The sequence below is a fragment of the Lampetra planeri genome, chromosome 14 (assembly GCF_965212315.1).
Source record: "Lampetra planeri chromosome 14, kcLamPlan1.2.h2, whole genome shotgun sequence".
In the NCBI taxonomy this organism is placed as follows: Eukaryota; Metazoa; Chordata; class Hyperoartia; order Petromyzontiformes; family Petromyzontidae; genus Lampetra; species Lampetra planeri.
Window position 1 is genome coordinate 10,877,519 of NC_136120.1, and position 16,169 is coordinate 10,893,687.

At 47.2% G+C, this 16,169-nt stretch overlaps 1 protein-coding gene across 1 annotated transcript; it reads right to left on the reverse strand.

The window, feature by feature from the left end:
- Positions 1-3,039: 3,039 nt before the first annotated feature.
- LOC144722374 (growth/differentiation factor 6-A-like) lies at positions 3,040-15,945 on the reverse strand. Its single transcript, XM_078600585.1, has 2 exons — positions 14,944-15,945; positions 3,040-4,192 (listed from the first exon to the last, which is right to left on the reverse strand). The coding sequence occupies exons 1-2, from the start codon at positions 15,383-15,385 to the stop codon at positions 3,060-3,062; spliced, it is 1,575 nt and encodes a 524-aa protein (XP_078456711.1). The 5' UTR covers positions 15,386-15,945; the 3' UTR covers positions 3,040-3,059.
- Between the last annotated feature and the right edge of the window lie 224 nt (positions 15,946-16,169).

Sequence of the window (16,169 nt, forward strand, 5' to 3'; positions counted from 1 at the left end):
AAGAAGATGACGCTACCGGCAAGCACGTGGAACAAAGTATCCAGACATTGTGCCAAACAACACGAAAAAACTGAGCAGCTCATCCGTGAAGATCTAAGCAGACTTTTGAAAGCTACTCGATGTGGTTAGTGGACTGGCTGGCTATCTTATGCATGCAATGTTTTTTGTTGTTGTTGCCGTAACCTCAGGTTTATTTAAATGTTTGTATCTGTCTCATCAGCTTGTGTGCACCCTTCTGTTTGGAACACCTCCCAGTTTTGGCAAACTAGCATATCCACTCTTTAAACAAACAAACAAAAAAGTCGTAATTAACAAATAAGTTACAGGAAATTAAAATCTCGGGGTGTTTTTTTTTCATCTGCAAAATTTGCGTAAATATAAAACAGATCAATTACTACGGATAGCAACTTTTTTTATATAATATATTTATAAATGATTTCTTACTCTAACATGGTTAAAAAAAATCTTAAATAAGAAATCACAAGACTGTTTATTTTTTTGTACAGTTGTTTTTTTTGTTTCCATACGTTGAGCATGAAGAGCTTCAGGTGAGTATTGTCAAAGATGTTGCCTTGTGAGTGTGCATTGGTCTACATCGTGGCGTGTGGAGTCCGTGCAGCGTTGTGATACGTCAATTAAAATTATACGAGTGCATTTTAAAAAAAGGAATGTAATATACCATGTATACAAAACGCATTCTGGGAAAAAAATATAAATGGCCACCTCTATTACATAAAGCATAATACATGTCAATCCACAGAAATCCACAGTATGTACAACTCAAAGGACAAACATGAAACAGTGCATTAAATCAAATTACATGTGCATTTTGTCTACATTACAGCCCAGAATTGAGCCATTTATTAAATTATATTTTACGGACTGATTGTGTTTTTTTGTCTCTGCCCACCTTATTATTTAATCTTCTACATTTGTTACCATTCCAGCACAACAACAGCAACAACAACGAAAAGTTATATTGTTATAAACAGAAAATAAATAGTCTATAACAGCAAAGAGAACTATTGCATGTATTAAAGTAATAATTTCTATATGTCGACAATATATAAACACTGTTTATAACACCGCGTGTATCAAATGCACTGATAAAACACAGAAACGTCCTTAGGTCACTCTACTATTAGCTGTAACATAACGAAACACATCGGCCGGAGGTTCCACCAAACATGGGCAAACTGTGGAGGCACTCAAAATATCTGCACTTTTTTCTAGATTTGAAGCTTTCGTGACTGCAATGATTCATATTCTTAGGTTTTTTCGGTAAAGTCACGTAGGTAAAACATTAAAATTAATGAAAGTAAAATAAAACAAAACAAAAAAATAAAATTCACGACGTTTCGGAGGCAACACAAGTCTCCGTCATCAGGTGGGACCGTCACAGCCGAATTAGCTGCATTCTTGAATCATAGCCTCACTTGATGCAGCTAATTCGGCGGTGACGGTCCCACCTGATGACGGAGACTTGTGTTGCCTCCGAAACGTCGTGAATTTTATTTTTTTGTTTTGTTTTGTTTTATTTTACTTTCATTAATTTTAATGTTTTACCTACGTGACTTTACCGAAAAAACTTAAGAATATCTGCACTTTGCTGATGAGTTTCGCTATTGTACGGTGGTGTTGTAAAGTGTTTAAAAGAGAGGGCCTTCCATCTAGTTTTAAGTGTACCAGCAGTATTTTTCTTTATGCTGTGTTTTATACAGTCTCTGTAATGTTTGTCAAAATAATAATCTACAGACACTTATTATTGCTAATGTACTGGAAAACTGGAAGTCAACTTTTAAATTTGCGTTCTGTGTGATATTTTTTTTGTTAAAGCAAGGTACGATTTATTTTCAACCAGATCCATTGGTTTTTTTTCAGTGTAGTTTAATGTTAAAAACATAAAAATAACCGCAGTTATGACACTGCTGGGCCATGTGCTGTGTTGCAGCCTGCAAAAAAAACATAACGCAGGGTTTTTTTTTTCTTTCAAAACAAGATTTTTCTTCGTAAAACACAGGCGACGTTGTGGCAATTGCCACTAGCAATCAAACATTGATTCCTTGGCAAATGTTGAGGGTCCATTCACTGAGCTCATTGTCCAGTCTTCCCAGTGTGCACAATCACCAACCCACCAGAAACAAAATAATAAAATTACCCACAATTTTTTTTCTCTCCCTCTGCCAACTTGCGCGGAGATGCACGCAAGGCTCCCTCCCTCCCCTCCTTTTGCTCTCTTTACAGACAGATAATTACATGGCATGGCTCCAGGCTATAAACAAAGTTAAACAGTATTTAGGCTTGCTCGTAAGGCATGGCGTGCCAGCCAGCCCAACTTCCCCACCCACCCCCCCCTTGTCCTCAGCAGCTGCTGTCCAAAGGACTTCGCATAGGCAATGCCAGCCTTATCTCCGCAGCATTTGCTCTTTGCCGATGGTCCCGTCTCAGTAAAGTCGGTCCACTGTTTAAACAGGTGGCTGTAAGAAAGAACCGCGCGCACGACGTTTAACTTCTTCCGCGAATTTCGGGGGGGGGGGGGGGGGGGACGGACGGACGGTCCTTTTTCTTTCCATAAAATATTTCCACAATTGGAAAATCATCTGTGCAAGCAGCGCGCGCGTGGAAGCGCGATGCCTTACGTTTTTTTCGTCGGTCGTTTGTCACTTTCCTTCCAAGCGGGTGGGTTTTCCTTGCAATGGGTTCCGTCGAGTTGCGTTTTTGTCAATAGTTTAAACAAAAAAACAAAAGTTTGCCTACGCACATACTTTTAAGTGAGCTCCGTTTATCAAATATACATCAATGTCTGTCAGTAGCTACCCTTAGTGCTACAGTATCCACAGCAAATGAACCCAACATACTTGCTGTAGGATACCACCGCACTTCAAGAATGTCTTATCCTTTTAAATTTCAGTCGTTCGATGACATGACTGGAGCTGGCGTGTGGTGAACCATAACAGAAGCTGCCTTTCCTTCCACAAAACAGATTACGCGCTAACGTGTGACGTCAAGTCACTGTCCGTCACTGGAGTCTTCTGGCTCTTTCAATGGTTTCTTTCGGGCTACCTGCAACCGCAAGACTCCACAACCATGTCCTCGTACTGCTTGTAGACAACATTGTTGCCCGAGTCAATGTAGAGTATGCTAATGGGGCTCAGCTTGGTCGGCACGCAACAGCTTGGCGGTGTCGAGTCGGGATTCATGGAGTTCATCAGCGTTTGGATGATCGCGTGGTTTGTGGGCTCGAGGTGCGAACGCAGGGGGAAATCGCAAACGCCCTCGCAGTGGTACGCTTCGTAATCTAGCGGAGCGATGATCCAATCGTCCCAGCCCAGCTCCTTGAAGTTAACGTGCAGCGGCTTCTTACTGCACCGAGACTTAGATTTCTTGTTATGTCCTTTGCCGCCAGGACGATTGGCCAGGGGTGTCCTTTTTCTGCGGTACTGTGGATCAGAGTCAGCTGGATCAATTTCCCCTTTACGTAATTTCTGGGAAGCTTTGCCGCGGGGCAGTGACCCAGTCTTGCCCCCGCTTTGCTTTGGCGCCCGGCCTTTAGCTTGATCACTGTCCGCTCTGCCGCCAATCTTCTTATTTAACTGATGACGATGTCCAGATTTTAGGGACACTTCTTCGCTTTCATCTTTCTTTCGAGTTCTGCCCACGACGTCCACAGCTCCTCTGATTTTCTCGTGCGAATCGCCGTCCCCTCCGCCGTGCGACGCCTTCCCTTTGTCGATGATCTCGTTGAAGAGGTTGCCCCGCTTGTGCGCCCGGCTGGAGATGACCATGAGCGCCTTCTCCTGAGGCCGGCGCCCCTTCCGGGAAAAGCCGACGTAGCGCCCCTCCGTGACGATCCGCGAGCTCTCCGAAGACACCTCCAGGTCGAGGCAGAGCGACGTGACGGACGTGTCGTTGTACACTCTCTCCACGGCGGCCTTCACGTCGAACACCTCCCAGCTGGGCAGCTTCTTGTCGAGGAGGTCGACGGCGCGCGAGTCGAGCAGCAGCTCGCGGGCACGGGAGGTGGTCGGGCACAGGAAGAGCTTGAGGGACACGAGGTTTCCCATGCGGGAGGTTCTCTGGGGCTCCTCGGGCGATCTCCGAAGGACTCGGAACTCAGAGCTAATCAGGTCGTCCTGTCGGGATAGCGTTGTAAGATCAAAGGAATACCTCTGTCTACGTACCGAGCTCCCATCTGAAAAGACATTCGAAACAACAAGGCGTTACTTAACGATAGCGAGAAATGTCTAATTGGTAGCGCTAATCCGAACGCATTGGTTTTGCTCGATGTGCGTGCGTGTCATCCGTGGGTTGTGTGTGTGTGTGTTCGGTGCATGGTTTGGTGCATGTTTTGTGGATTCGTTGCTTTGTTCGTGCTTTGCAGATGCAATTAGGCCTGTGCTTCGATCGAGTACGAGTTCTGCTTTATCAGATTTGTCCTGTGTGCATATCAGCGAACTCGAGTAACATGGCAAGCAATGGAGATGCAGATACAGCGAATGTGTTATCTAGTTTTTACCGTTGAGGACAAGTTTCTCTACGGTTAATGTTCATGCGTTTTATGAAATGAACATTGCATATGCAATGAATTATATGGAGCTACATACCTCGCTGTGCAACATATATGTGTATGCGGTCTCTTTTTAAAATGCCCTGCTTTCTCTTTAATGCATTATTTTAGCTGGGCAATTATAATAGGCCTGTGGGTTGTTCCATGCCTATATTTACTTAAAGGGGGTTATTAAAATTCCACATGCAATACATCAAAAATATCGTAAATGCGTTGTACGTTTTAATGCATTTCAATGAAAACATCATGCCAAATGGTGCATTATAGAAATGGCTATTTGAAATAAACTCATGAATCCACAGTAGCGTATTCATCGAATGCAAGCGCTGCGAGGCAATGATTATATCCTGCACTTTGATGCTCAAGGCAATTGTTGGACGTGATCACGATAATGTAAATAATAAATCCAACTTAACCATTACAGTATAAAACATGCAAGTGGTTATAGTGTATACTATGTGAGGCCATATAAATACAGAACCGTGGAGAGATTACGTATGAAATGGCACGTGGCATATGTATTCCGTTTGCTTAAACGAAAACTCGAGCCGTCAAAAAACTGCACGTACGAAATATAATATGCTCTTTGCCCCGCTCATATAATCTAGTGATTTGTTAAACACGAGTGACTTTTCGCCGTTTGTTAATCCTCTGCTGAAAGAAAGCCTCGTCCCCATGTATTGGTGAAGAGTCTCGTTTGACCATACTTCATCACGCGAGTCAATGTGCGTGGATTAAATGGACCGGTTTAGCTATCACTCGGCCGCCGCTATTAGCCGTACGTATTTGTGAATCGAACTCAGTTAGGACGGGTTCGTGAGCACGGTGGGGCTAACCACTGCACCACCGCTCGCTTATACGTCACAAGAAGCTTCGCAGTGGGTTAAATGTGAGAGCAACTGGCCGATAATATGCAAGACTGAGAGGCGGAACACGTGTCAATAGTTTATTTTTATATATAAGGTGAATTAAGGGAAAGTCTCTTGGAAATAAATAATAAATACTGGATTTTAGCGTAAGCGGAAATCAGGTATGAATTGTTCGCATGCCCTGCTCATGCCCTGATTATGTCTTATCGATTGCTCGTGTATAAGACATATCATTACTCACACATCATTGTTTTCAACTTACTACACGTAGTCGCATCTTAAGGGCATATTTGCCGAAATGAATCATTTGCAAAAATTATTACGGGGGGGCTATTTTAAAAAAATCGGACGCTTGCAATACGGAGTCGTAACGTGGGAACTACAGAACGCGTTGCTTGACAACAGTATACATCTACCGAGTATATTGTGTAGGCATATATCGTGCGGACCAATAGTGTTGATTCCACAATGGTGTTTAGTGCAAACGAATTCGAAAATGTTATTTTGCATTTTGCTCCAACATATATTAATGACGGGCTCAAAAGAATAGCGACTTTAGTATGAACCGACATGAATGTTGTATACAGTCCACATGACACACTGGGTTTTTTTGTTTGGTTTAAAGCGATAATGGCAATGCTGCGATGTATATTGAAAATGTTCAGTCTAAAGTAAACATCCATACATATTATAATTCTCATGAACTCCTCTAACGCGCGTCTATTGCGAGTGTGTGGTGGGAATCACCGAATAAAATCACCGTCACGTTCATTCGTCAGGAAACAATGGCAAATCGGTAACGGATTGATTTGCGATCGGTTTGTGTTGTTATTGTTGTTGTTTAAATACACAGCACATACGCGCAAATTTAAGTCTACGTACAAATACAAATAAACAAGATAAAAATGCGCGTCCCGGTTATTACTTATTTGTTTGCGTATTTCTTCATTAACGGGCGTGCGTTCACCTCGCCAGATAATTCCGCATTCCAAAATAAATGGCATCAGATTAGAGCGCATCCGTTGATAAGCGAACGTCGTCGGAGTAGTTCGTCAGATGATGTTCATGATTCGACACCCACCTAGCACGACATTCGCGTGTTGTTAGCTTGCGAGCGAGAGAGACGCGCGCCAAAAAGGGAGAGTTTTAGGGAAATGCGATGTTTGTTGCAAGATTACGGCAAAACAATTATTTGCCGGAATTTCGTTGGAACAAAAAAAAAAGAATCGGGCAAATCGTAGGACAAAGACAAAGTCCCCCCCCCGTGTAGCCTTGACATACTGGTGGGGCAAGTGCTCTGAGCGAGCACCTATGAAGGCCGGCACGGCACCACGCCCGACCGCCTTTGTCTCCCCAGTGGGCGATGCTGACACACCGCACCAGGTACTCAGTTGTGGCTGAGTCGACCTCGGGAGGCCCATGACCGGTTCAGAGATTTGTCACCGGTGTTGGCCGTGAGCGGGAATCTAACTCGCATCGCCTGGTTCGTAGCGCAGCGCGCTAACCGCTACACCACCGCTCCCCAAGAGTACACACGCACACACGAGACAGAGATGATGATGATGGTGATGCTGCTTACGCCATCCCTTTCCCACACAAGATGAGTGTGAGATAGCTCGCGACTGATAAGCGCCTCTGCTCCCAAGGAAATCAAACGACCGTCGTCGATACCGACGTGAACTCTAACTTACGCGCATACAATGATGCATTTACGTACGATACACGCACAGCCTGATCGAATACATATTTTTTTTTTCTGTGGAAGGTTGGCTGTTGTCTCTTTTAGTTAAACGAACGACGTCTAAATAACAGTTTCTTGCAACTCCGCAGTTCTGGGAGTGAGCAGATGTATGTATGTTTATATACTGTATCGTAGTAAGTAAGCTCTCTCTCTCACACACGCGCGCGCACAAAATAACCCGTTCGCGAGACGTTAAGAAATAACAATTTTAAACGCACAACGGAATAGTGCAAAAATCCGACGCTAAATTCGCGCTTCGAGGTTTGTTCGCGGTGTTCAAAAGCGTGACTCGGGCAAACGTATTCTCGTTGATGGTGCTATGCAATGTTTGACACTCGGATGGTGGCATTGTGATTAACGCACCCCGCGCGGAGCGCTTTATCGCCGCTCGCGTTTAGGTTTCGTTTTCAAGGATACATCCGATCGTAATGTACGCTCAGTCTTAAACATGCAATGTCAATTGAACCATATACGTTAATGTTTCATAACGCAGACGTACATACTGCTTGTGTGTGCGTGTGTGCTTAAAGTCAACATGCACGCACACTGGACGAAACGGATACAAATGCTGCTGCTGCTGCTGCTGAAATAATTCCAGAAGACCAATAACAATAATTAGGTCAATGGACTAAAACACAACAAATGTATTTGACGTGCTGAAAGAACGAAGGTGGATTGCCTCGGTGTGCTTGCGCGCCTTACGAGAGATGTTTACGAGTTGTTTAACGCACACACATCGCAGTAAATTGCCGCATCTATTGAGCCCGAAGAGCCAGCGTAGATTTCAACACACGATGAAACATAAACATAGACGCAGATTTTCGCGCGTTAGCTTGAAATTTAGCAATAACCTCTTGAAACAACAACAAAAAAACCCACACATATTTCAGCTGCAACGATGCTATATGTCATCGCTGGAATCATCCGCATGTGAACAGAATTGGACAGTGTTTAATTTAGTGCTAAGCACGGACGCAATGTGTCAGTGAATGTGTCTAGAGTATGGATTCCTGCAGTCACGAAAGCTTCAAATCAAGATTGAATGTATCTTCAATTGCTCTCCCGCTCTCTATGAACGAACTTTATGGACCAGCGGTTGTGACAAGTTCCCACATCGGACGTACGGAAGGGGTGATCTTGCCATTAACGCATTGTGGCGGTGGTGGTGGCGGTAACCCATCAGCATTTGTAGAAAGAAGCCTCGCTCTTGCTGATGAGACTCAGTAGACCGAAACCATTCCAGACTGTTGAGTGCGCTGGCTTAAACAAACGCTGCTGGCTAACGCGGGTCTGGGAAGTCAATAGGCTGACGGACTAATCATATTTGTTTTATTTATTTGAAGACGCATCACTGATTTCCGCTTAAATATGTGCTATATTAGCGGGTTAACCATTCGCAGATATCCCACTGCTTAAATAATAGTTACAATAAAAAGCGAAAGCAACAATTGCCTCCCAGTATTCTCAATAGGAATATCGATGAATAATGTAACAATCTCCGTGAGATCACGGAGGCATCGGATTTTCGCAGCGTGCAATCACCTGCTGCGAACGGAGCGAGGGGCCGGTTTGAAATAAGTTGGGGCATCTATAAATGGATCGCCCTGTGGCTGGACTATTTGCCGTAAACTTCAGACGCTGAAATGCCCCAACGCGCTTCGTAGATGCGATTTTTTTTCTCTCATTCAAACTATTATTATTTCTTTATTGATGCTTTAATCGTTTTTTTATTTGTTTTTATTAAGACTGGGGTTGTCGTTTTATACAGTGTTCACATGTCTCCCTTGATAGCAGATACAAAAACATAAATATATGTATATATAGGCGTCTGGTCTCAATGGGCTCCCGTACGTGCGCAATCATTTGTCAACCCGTTGCCGAATGGAAGGCATCCCCAACACCGCGTCGGTCTAGCAGGGTTGTTTGACCACACTTCACGCTGATCAGAGCGTGGTAGCTAATGGACGGGGGCGGTGGGGTGATGGGGGTATGTATGGGGGAAAGGGGGGGGGGGGGAGCTTTGACCGGTCGCCAAACTCACGCAAGCCGTGGCCGTGAGTCGAACTCAGGTTCCTAGAGTTCGCAGCGCACTACGGCAACCTCTGAGCCACCATCGCTCCACTCCTCCGAGTAGCATTTACGTGCACAAGAGCCAGTAATTACACACGGGTTCATTGTTTTTGGCGAGGCTTCTCCCTACCCCCCGCAAATAAATACCATCGATCAATCAATCCATTTCCAATGGGCGTGCGGTCATTGAACGACACGCGTTCAATCAAATACGCTTCCGTAAAGGAATTCTAGAAGTCCGTCCATCATTTGTATATGTTTTATATTTTTCACACAAAAAACGATACAGTTTTCTCGCACAGCTTGCTGTTATTCGCGCAGGGAGAGAGATAGGGGGGGGGTTAAATAATAAAGCACACGTGCATTGTGCACAGCGGCAAGAGCTACGGGCGAGGTGGTTTCTGCTGCTGCTGCTGTTGCCCGGCACAGACGATGCGGGCAATGTTGACTGTTTACATTGACCGGCGCGTCCCCCGCACACACCGCCAGCATCGCCACCTCCACGCAACGCAACAATTGGCACACACGCCACTCAAACCGCCACCTGCCGTCCTCAGCGGTGAACTGCGAAATTCAAACGGTTACTTCCAGATTTGAAGCTTTCGTGACTGCACGGATTCATATTTTTAGGTTTTTTTAAATTAATAAAAGTAAAATAAAATATTTTACTTTTATTAATTTTAATTTTTTACCTACGTGACTTTACCGAAAAAAACCTAAGAATATAAAACGGTTACGGTGACGACGGCTTTCTTACTCATGATGATGATGATCAATGCCCAGAGGTCGCAACCGGGTACCCGATACCCGTACCCTACCCAATACCCGTACCCTACCCGATACCCGGCTACCCGTACCCGGCCGGGTACGCCGGGTACGGGTACCCGTTTGCGACCCTGGTGCGGCCGGGTACGGGTAGGCCGTGAGTCACTGGTGAGTAACCGTTTGTCACTCATTTTGGGTAGGGTACGGGTAGGGAACGGGTGCGGCCGGGTACGGGTACGGGTAAGGAATCAAAACCCGTTTGCGACCTCTGCCAATGCCCCCCCCGCCCCCCCCGGGGCCCTTTAATGGAGATTCCTATTCTTGAGCGTGATGGCGTGCAGCGATGTGTTCGGGAGCTGAAAGCCAATGTCGAGGTCTGCCAGGCAGCAGAGGGCTTCAAGGAGAGAGTTCGTGTAGGTGTGTTATTCGTCCTGATACGTTGCAGGAGTTTCAGACTACAGTGGTTCACTATATCGTCCATAGTTTGGGGTGCATGGCCACATTTGGTTCTTTCGGTTAAGTCACGTCTAAAGATAAAATAATAAATTAAATTAAATAATAGAATACGACGTTTCGATTGCAACACAAGCAATCATCATCAGGCTTGTGTTGCAATCGAAACGTCGTATTCTATTATTTAATTTAATTTATTATTTTATCTTTAGACGTGACTTAACCGAAAGAACCAAATAATAATTCCTGCAGTCACGAAAGTTCTAAAATTAAGATTGCATGGCCACAATTGCACTGCGGCTTGCCTTCAATGCATCTCTGTGAGTCTTTGTGCGTCTCTATGTGTCTCTGGGTCTAATCTTTGGCCCATTGGTTGGGTCGCATGCCAACAATCGCACTGCTGTGGCTTTTCTGAAATTTCCCATTCATGAAGGCGATGCGCGCATCAAGTTGTTGAGTATCACTCAGTTGATGCCAATTGTTTTACGCATAGAAACCCGACGGGGTTCCCAGACTTCTGTTTTGAGAGGGCGCCTTCTACATAAGGAGGGGTTTGTCCGTGAGTGCCCATCAACGATGGGAGTTTGACTTCGCGTGGCCGGGAACCCGGAGAAAACCCCACCACGCACACGAATGGGGAACAACACTCAGCACTGCCATCTCCTGCCCACACATCGCCAGCCCCGGCGCCTATACCACCTGGCAAGCCTTGTATGGGTGGTTTACCCATACAAGCGCTCGCCAGGGACCCATCTCCGCTCAGCTCCCAAGATCCAACAAGATGCGAGTGCGTTCACGGTGATTAAATTGTGGGTACAGCGCATACCAAATTATGAATAATAGCATCGCAATTACGCACACGCTATTAACACGTCAACATGTTGCGTTTCGGCTTGCGCAGGTACAGAATGGACAATGAACCACTGCAACATGGTAACGTACGGAGACTTGCAATTGCCCGGGGAATTCTATTATTTTTCCCTCCTTCTCAAGTCTCATGTAGGATGTGTTATTTATAGCGAGCCGCTAAATTTGGCCGCGATCGTATAGGACGCACGCATGCCACGGGGCGCTATATAACGAGACGTTTGGATTGCGTGCAAGCCTGCTCCCACTTCCTCTCAGGGACGGAGCCCCGACTCCTTGACGCACGCTCTTGAGTCGTTTTTTGCCAAATAAAATATACCCGCGGCAAAACACGGCAGTCAATCAATGCGCTCTTATACAATCTGCGCGTCGGTGTGGGGCGGCGGGGGGTGGGTGGGGTGCGAAGTCTAGTATCCTGCAGTTTACATTTTCTTCGATAATCAACGCAGAGTGGTAGAATTGCCGACGCTAAATTCGATCGAGTCATCCAAAGGGATTGTGGAGCGTCAAATGAAAGGCAGAAGGCGCGGTTCTAAGGCCCGCGTTGCCGGCGAGGAATTTTTTTTCTCTGTCGCGAGGTTCACCAGCGGGGCATTGACGGACGCCGTGAAACACCCACGGGCCCACCACCAACATTTCAAGTCGATGAAACCGGTAACGTTACCCAAAAATAATACGAACAATAAAGCAAACACATTGCGGTGATGCACCGTGGGGGGGGGGGGGCACCAGGGAAATATTGGCCGAGGAGGTTAACCGTTTTTTTTTCCTTTCTTAATTTTACAAACGTGAGAAAAGTCGAAAGACGCGAGAGGTTCGTGTAACTAACTGACTAAATCCCGCAGCCGTAATAAAAAAAAATGCGCCGTAAATACGTTGGCGGATCTACATATATTCTTTTGGTTTTCTCCCGAGCTTAATACCGACAAGGATAGACCTCCTTCGATCGAAAGTTGCTCAGGAGCCAAGTCGGGGAGCATTAACGATGGCATGCGCGATTCGATAAGAGCGCTCGCTGATAAGAGGAGAGGGCAACGGGGAGCGACTGCAGATTTGGGCAAGAGCTGCCACGGAGATAAAATAAAATGCGACCGGTTGCTCGGTCTCTCGCTCACAGCCGCATCTCTCCCCTCGCTTCAGTGCACGAGACTGTGTGTCTCTCTCTCTCTGTCTGTGTCTCTCTCTCTCTGTCTGTGTCTCTCTCTGTCTGTGTCTCTCTCTCTCTGTCTGTGTCTCTCTCTCTCTGTCTGTGTCTCTCTCTCTCTCTCACAGCGCCAATTGCAAGTCACTATCGCGGTGAGAACCAGCCAGCCAGCCCCCTCACCCAACACGTTCAGACGTTCCCGTTCAGACTCACCTGTCGCCCCCCTAGTTCCTTTATCAAAACTCATCGCAGCATAATATACAACAAATGCATTCAAAGCAACCCGCAGTACGCTACCAGCTTTTTTTCTGTTCTTTTAAAGTTGTCTTGCAGCGATAAATTGATTTCAATTACAATGTCGCAGGTGGAATGCATCGATAAAAAGTTTCTAATTTCAGTAAGTAGAATTGAAATAGCACATTGCTTGTGTTAAAGAATACCAACCATTGATATAACCTCACACTACATCGCAGTTAGTCGTGATAACCCATCCCTTGCATATGTCATGGCATGTGGCTTTAAGTAAACCCGAATAAAGTTGAGGGTCGTGCCTTAAACATCACTCGCATCGCACTCACCAAGCCGCACTGGCCAGCGTGGTGAAGTGTGACTAGCGTGGTGAAGTATGACCAGCGTGGTGAAGTGTGACCAGCGTGGTGAAGTGTGACCAGCGTGGTGAAGTGTGACCAGCGTGGTGAAGTGTGACCAGCATGGTGAAGTGTGACCAGCGTGGTGAAGTGTGACCAGCGTGGTGAAGTGTGACCAGCGTGGTGAAGTATGACCAGCGTGGTGAAGTGTGACCAGCGTGGTGAAGTGTGACCAGCGTGGTGAAGTATGACCAGCGTGGTGAAGTGAGACCAGCGTGGTGAAGTGTGACCAGCGTGGTGAAGTGTGACCAGCGTGGTGAAGTGTGACCAGCGTGGTGAAGTATGACCAGCATGGTGAAGTGTGACCAGCATGATGAAGTGTGACCAGCGTGGTGAAGTATGACCAGCGTGGTGAAGTGTGACCAGCATGATGAAGTGTGACCAGCGTGGTGAAGTATGACCAGCGTGGTGAAGTGTGACCAGCGTGGTGAAGTGTGACCAGCATGGTGAAGTGTGACCAGCATGATGAAGTATGACCAGCGTGGTAAAGTGTGACCAGCGTGGTGAAGTGTGACCAGCGTGGTGAAGTATGACCAGCGTGGTGAAGTGTGACCAGCGTGGTGAAGTGTGACCAGCATGGTGAAGTGTTACCAGTATGGTGAAGTATGACCAGCATGGTGAAGTGTGACCAGCGTGGTGAAGTGTGACCAGCGTGGTGAAGTATGACCAGCATGGTGAAGTATGACCAGCATGGTGAAGTGTGACCAGCGTGGTGAAGTGTGACCAGCGTGGTGAAGTGTGACCAGCGTGGTGAAGTATGACCAGCGTGGTGAAGTGTGACCAGCGTGGTGAAGTGTGACCAGCGTGGTGAAGTGTGACCAGTGTGGTGAAGTGTGACCAGCGTGGTGAAGTATGACCAGCATGGTGAAGTATGACAAGCGTGGAGAAGTATGACCAGCATGGTGAAGTGTGACCAGCGTGGTGAAGTGTGACCAGCATGGTGAAGTATGACCAGCATGGTGAAGTGTGACCAGCGTGGTGAAGTGTGACCAGCGTGGTGAAGTGTGACCAGCGTGGTGAAGTATGACCAGCGTGGTGAAGCATGACCAGCGTGGTGAAGTGTGACCAGCATGGTGAAGTATGACCAGCGTGGTGAAGTATGACCAGCATGGTGAAGTGTGACCAGCGTGGTGAAGTGTGACCAGCGTGGTGAAGTATGACCAGCGTGGTGAAGTGTGACCAGCGTGGTGAAGTGTGACCAGCGTGGTGAAGTATGACCAGCGTGGTGAAGTGTGACCAGCGTGGTGAAGTGTGGCCAGCATGGTGAAGTATGGGCAACACAACCCTTCACTGCCTGCGCGGCGTGTGGGAGACCTCATCCAGCAGTGGAGTGTGCATGTCCACGCACCTCTCCGTAAACAACGCTGCTAATCGCCCTCTGCAAGCAGCGTTCACAACGGACGAACCCTCATCGCCTTAACTTCTCGAGGAAACAAACAGCAGCGCGCTCGGTTGCATTGCGGCGATATCACGAGCCCGGGTTGCAATAAAGCGATCCCAGGGTGGCATTGTCGTGCCGTGCCGCACGTCATGACACGCCGTGATTGAATAGCACGCGTGGATCTTATAAGGCCTTTCACCGGGGCCACGGATAACAACCCTAAGAGCGCATAATGCGTTTCTTGTTTCAGTCGTTCGCGAATATTTACCTTGGTTTAGCCAGTCCTAACAATTGCCAATGAAAACCGATTTTTTTAAAAATATATATAATAACAATAACACCTCAAAACACCAATATGAATATTTCTCCGGAGAGAAGCGTGGAAGGTGGAGAGAGAGAGAGAGAGACAGAAAAAAAAACTACTCAGAGCAGCACCAACCTTCTCCTCTGTCGACGAAGCTGGTGATAGTGTTCGCACTGATGTCCTTGCCTGCGGAGGCGACCGACAGTGTTTTGTACAGGGACAGCATGTATTCGTGCGGAACCACCGACACATTGTGACCACTCCAGCGGAACTCGTGGTCATGATGAGCTCCAGCTCCTGCCGTTCCTCCGGCGCGCTGCTGCTGCTGTTGCTGCTGCTGCTGCTGGCTGTGATGGTGGTGTTGATGATGATGATGGTGATGATGATGAGCCGTTCCCACGGACACCTTTCGAGCACCCGGCGCAGACCTGGACGCCGACTCAGCAGCGCCTTTCGCCTGCGAGGAGGTCATGCGGTGGCGGGAGCTGAGCGCCGCCGCCTCCACGCGAACCAGGTCCGGCTCCAAGAGGCAGGCGACGTAGCAGAGGAGAACGGCAGCGGCCTTGAATACATCCATAACGAAACTGCGGACTCCGTCGGCGGCGCAGACTTCAAGAATCCGAGCGCATCGTTGAGTTCGAGCGACGCTGTTTGATCGCGTTTGCCGCGGCTGTCGGCGAGAAAGATTGGTCGGGGGTTTGAGTTTCACGCGGCCAGGTAGAGCTATAATTAGTGAAATGCTCGTCCATGCGCAATGGACTACCACTTCGCATATATCAAAACCACCACCACCCCCCCCTTCCTCCTCCTCCTCTGCCTTTGTTTTGATTTATGGAACGCTTCCTCGCGGTAGATTTAGCACTACAGAACACCGTTCACGCTTCTCCACAAATCGAGTTGACACGGCAATCCGCATCTGAGCTCTCGGTTACGAGACGCCGCTGTACAAATGCTGTCGATGATATATATAGAGAGAGCGAGCGAGAGTGAAAGACGACGATGATGATGATGGTGGTGGTGGTGGTGATGGAGGCCGCCGGGAAGTTCCGGATTTGAATGCTGCAGGTTGGGAGTGACTAACACTGCTCCGAACGCCCCTGGCACCCAACACTAACTCCTCTCCTGCGTTGCCGCTGCTGCTACATGTGCCGCTACGGAGCGCAATATAAGGCGTCGTCTTTTACCAAAACGGCTTGCGTCACCGCCGCCGAACGCACGCTGTTCGCGCAATGGGCTTGTTGCGTGGACCATATAGCTACTGGGATCAGCGCGCGACGGATATTTGCGACCGATTTTCAGAGTGCGGATTAAAAATGTAAAACAAATAGACTTACGGGGAATTAGAAACAAACACCGCCGCA

Bases quoted from the DNA above. Each gene is read 5' to 3' on its own strand.
- LOC144722374 (XM_078600585.1), bottom strand. From the start codon at position 15,385: ATGGATGTATTCAAGGCCGCTGCCGTTCTCCTCTGCTACGTCGCCTGC. The intron at 4,193-14,943 runs GTTGGTGCTGCT...ATGTCTTTTCAG, and splicing joins CTTCGTCGACAGAGGAGAAG to ATGGGAGCTCGGTACGTAGA.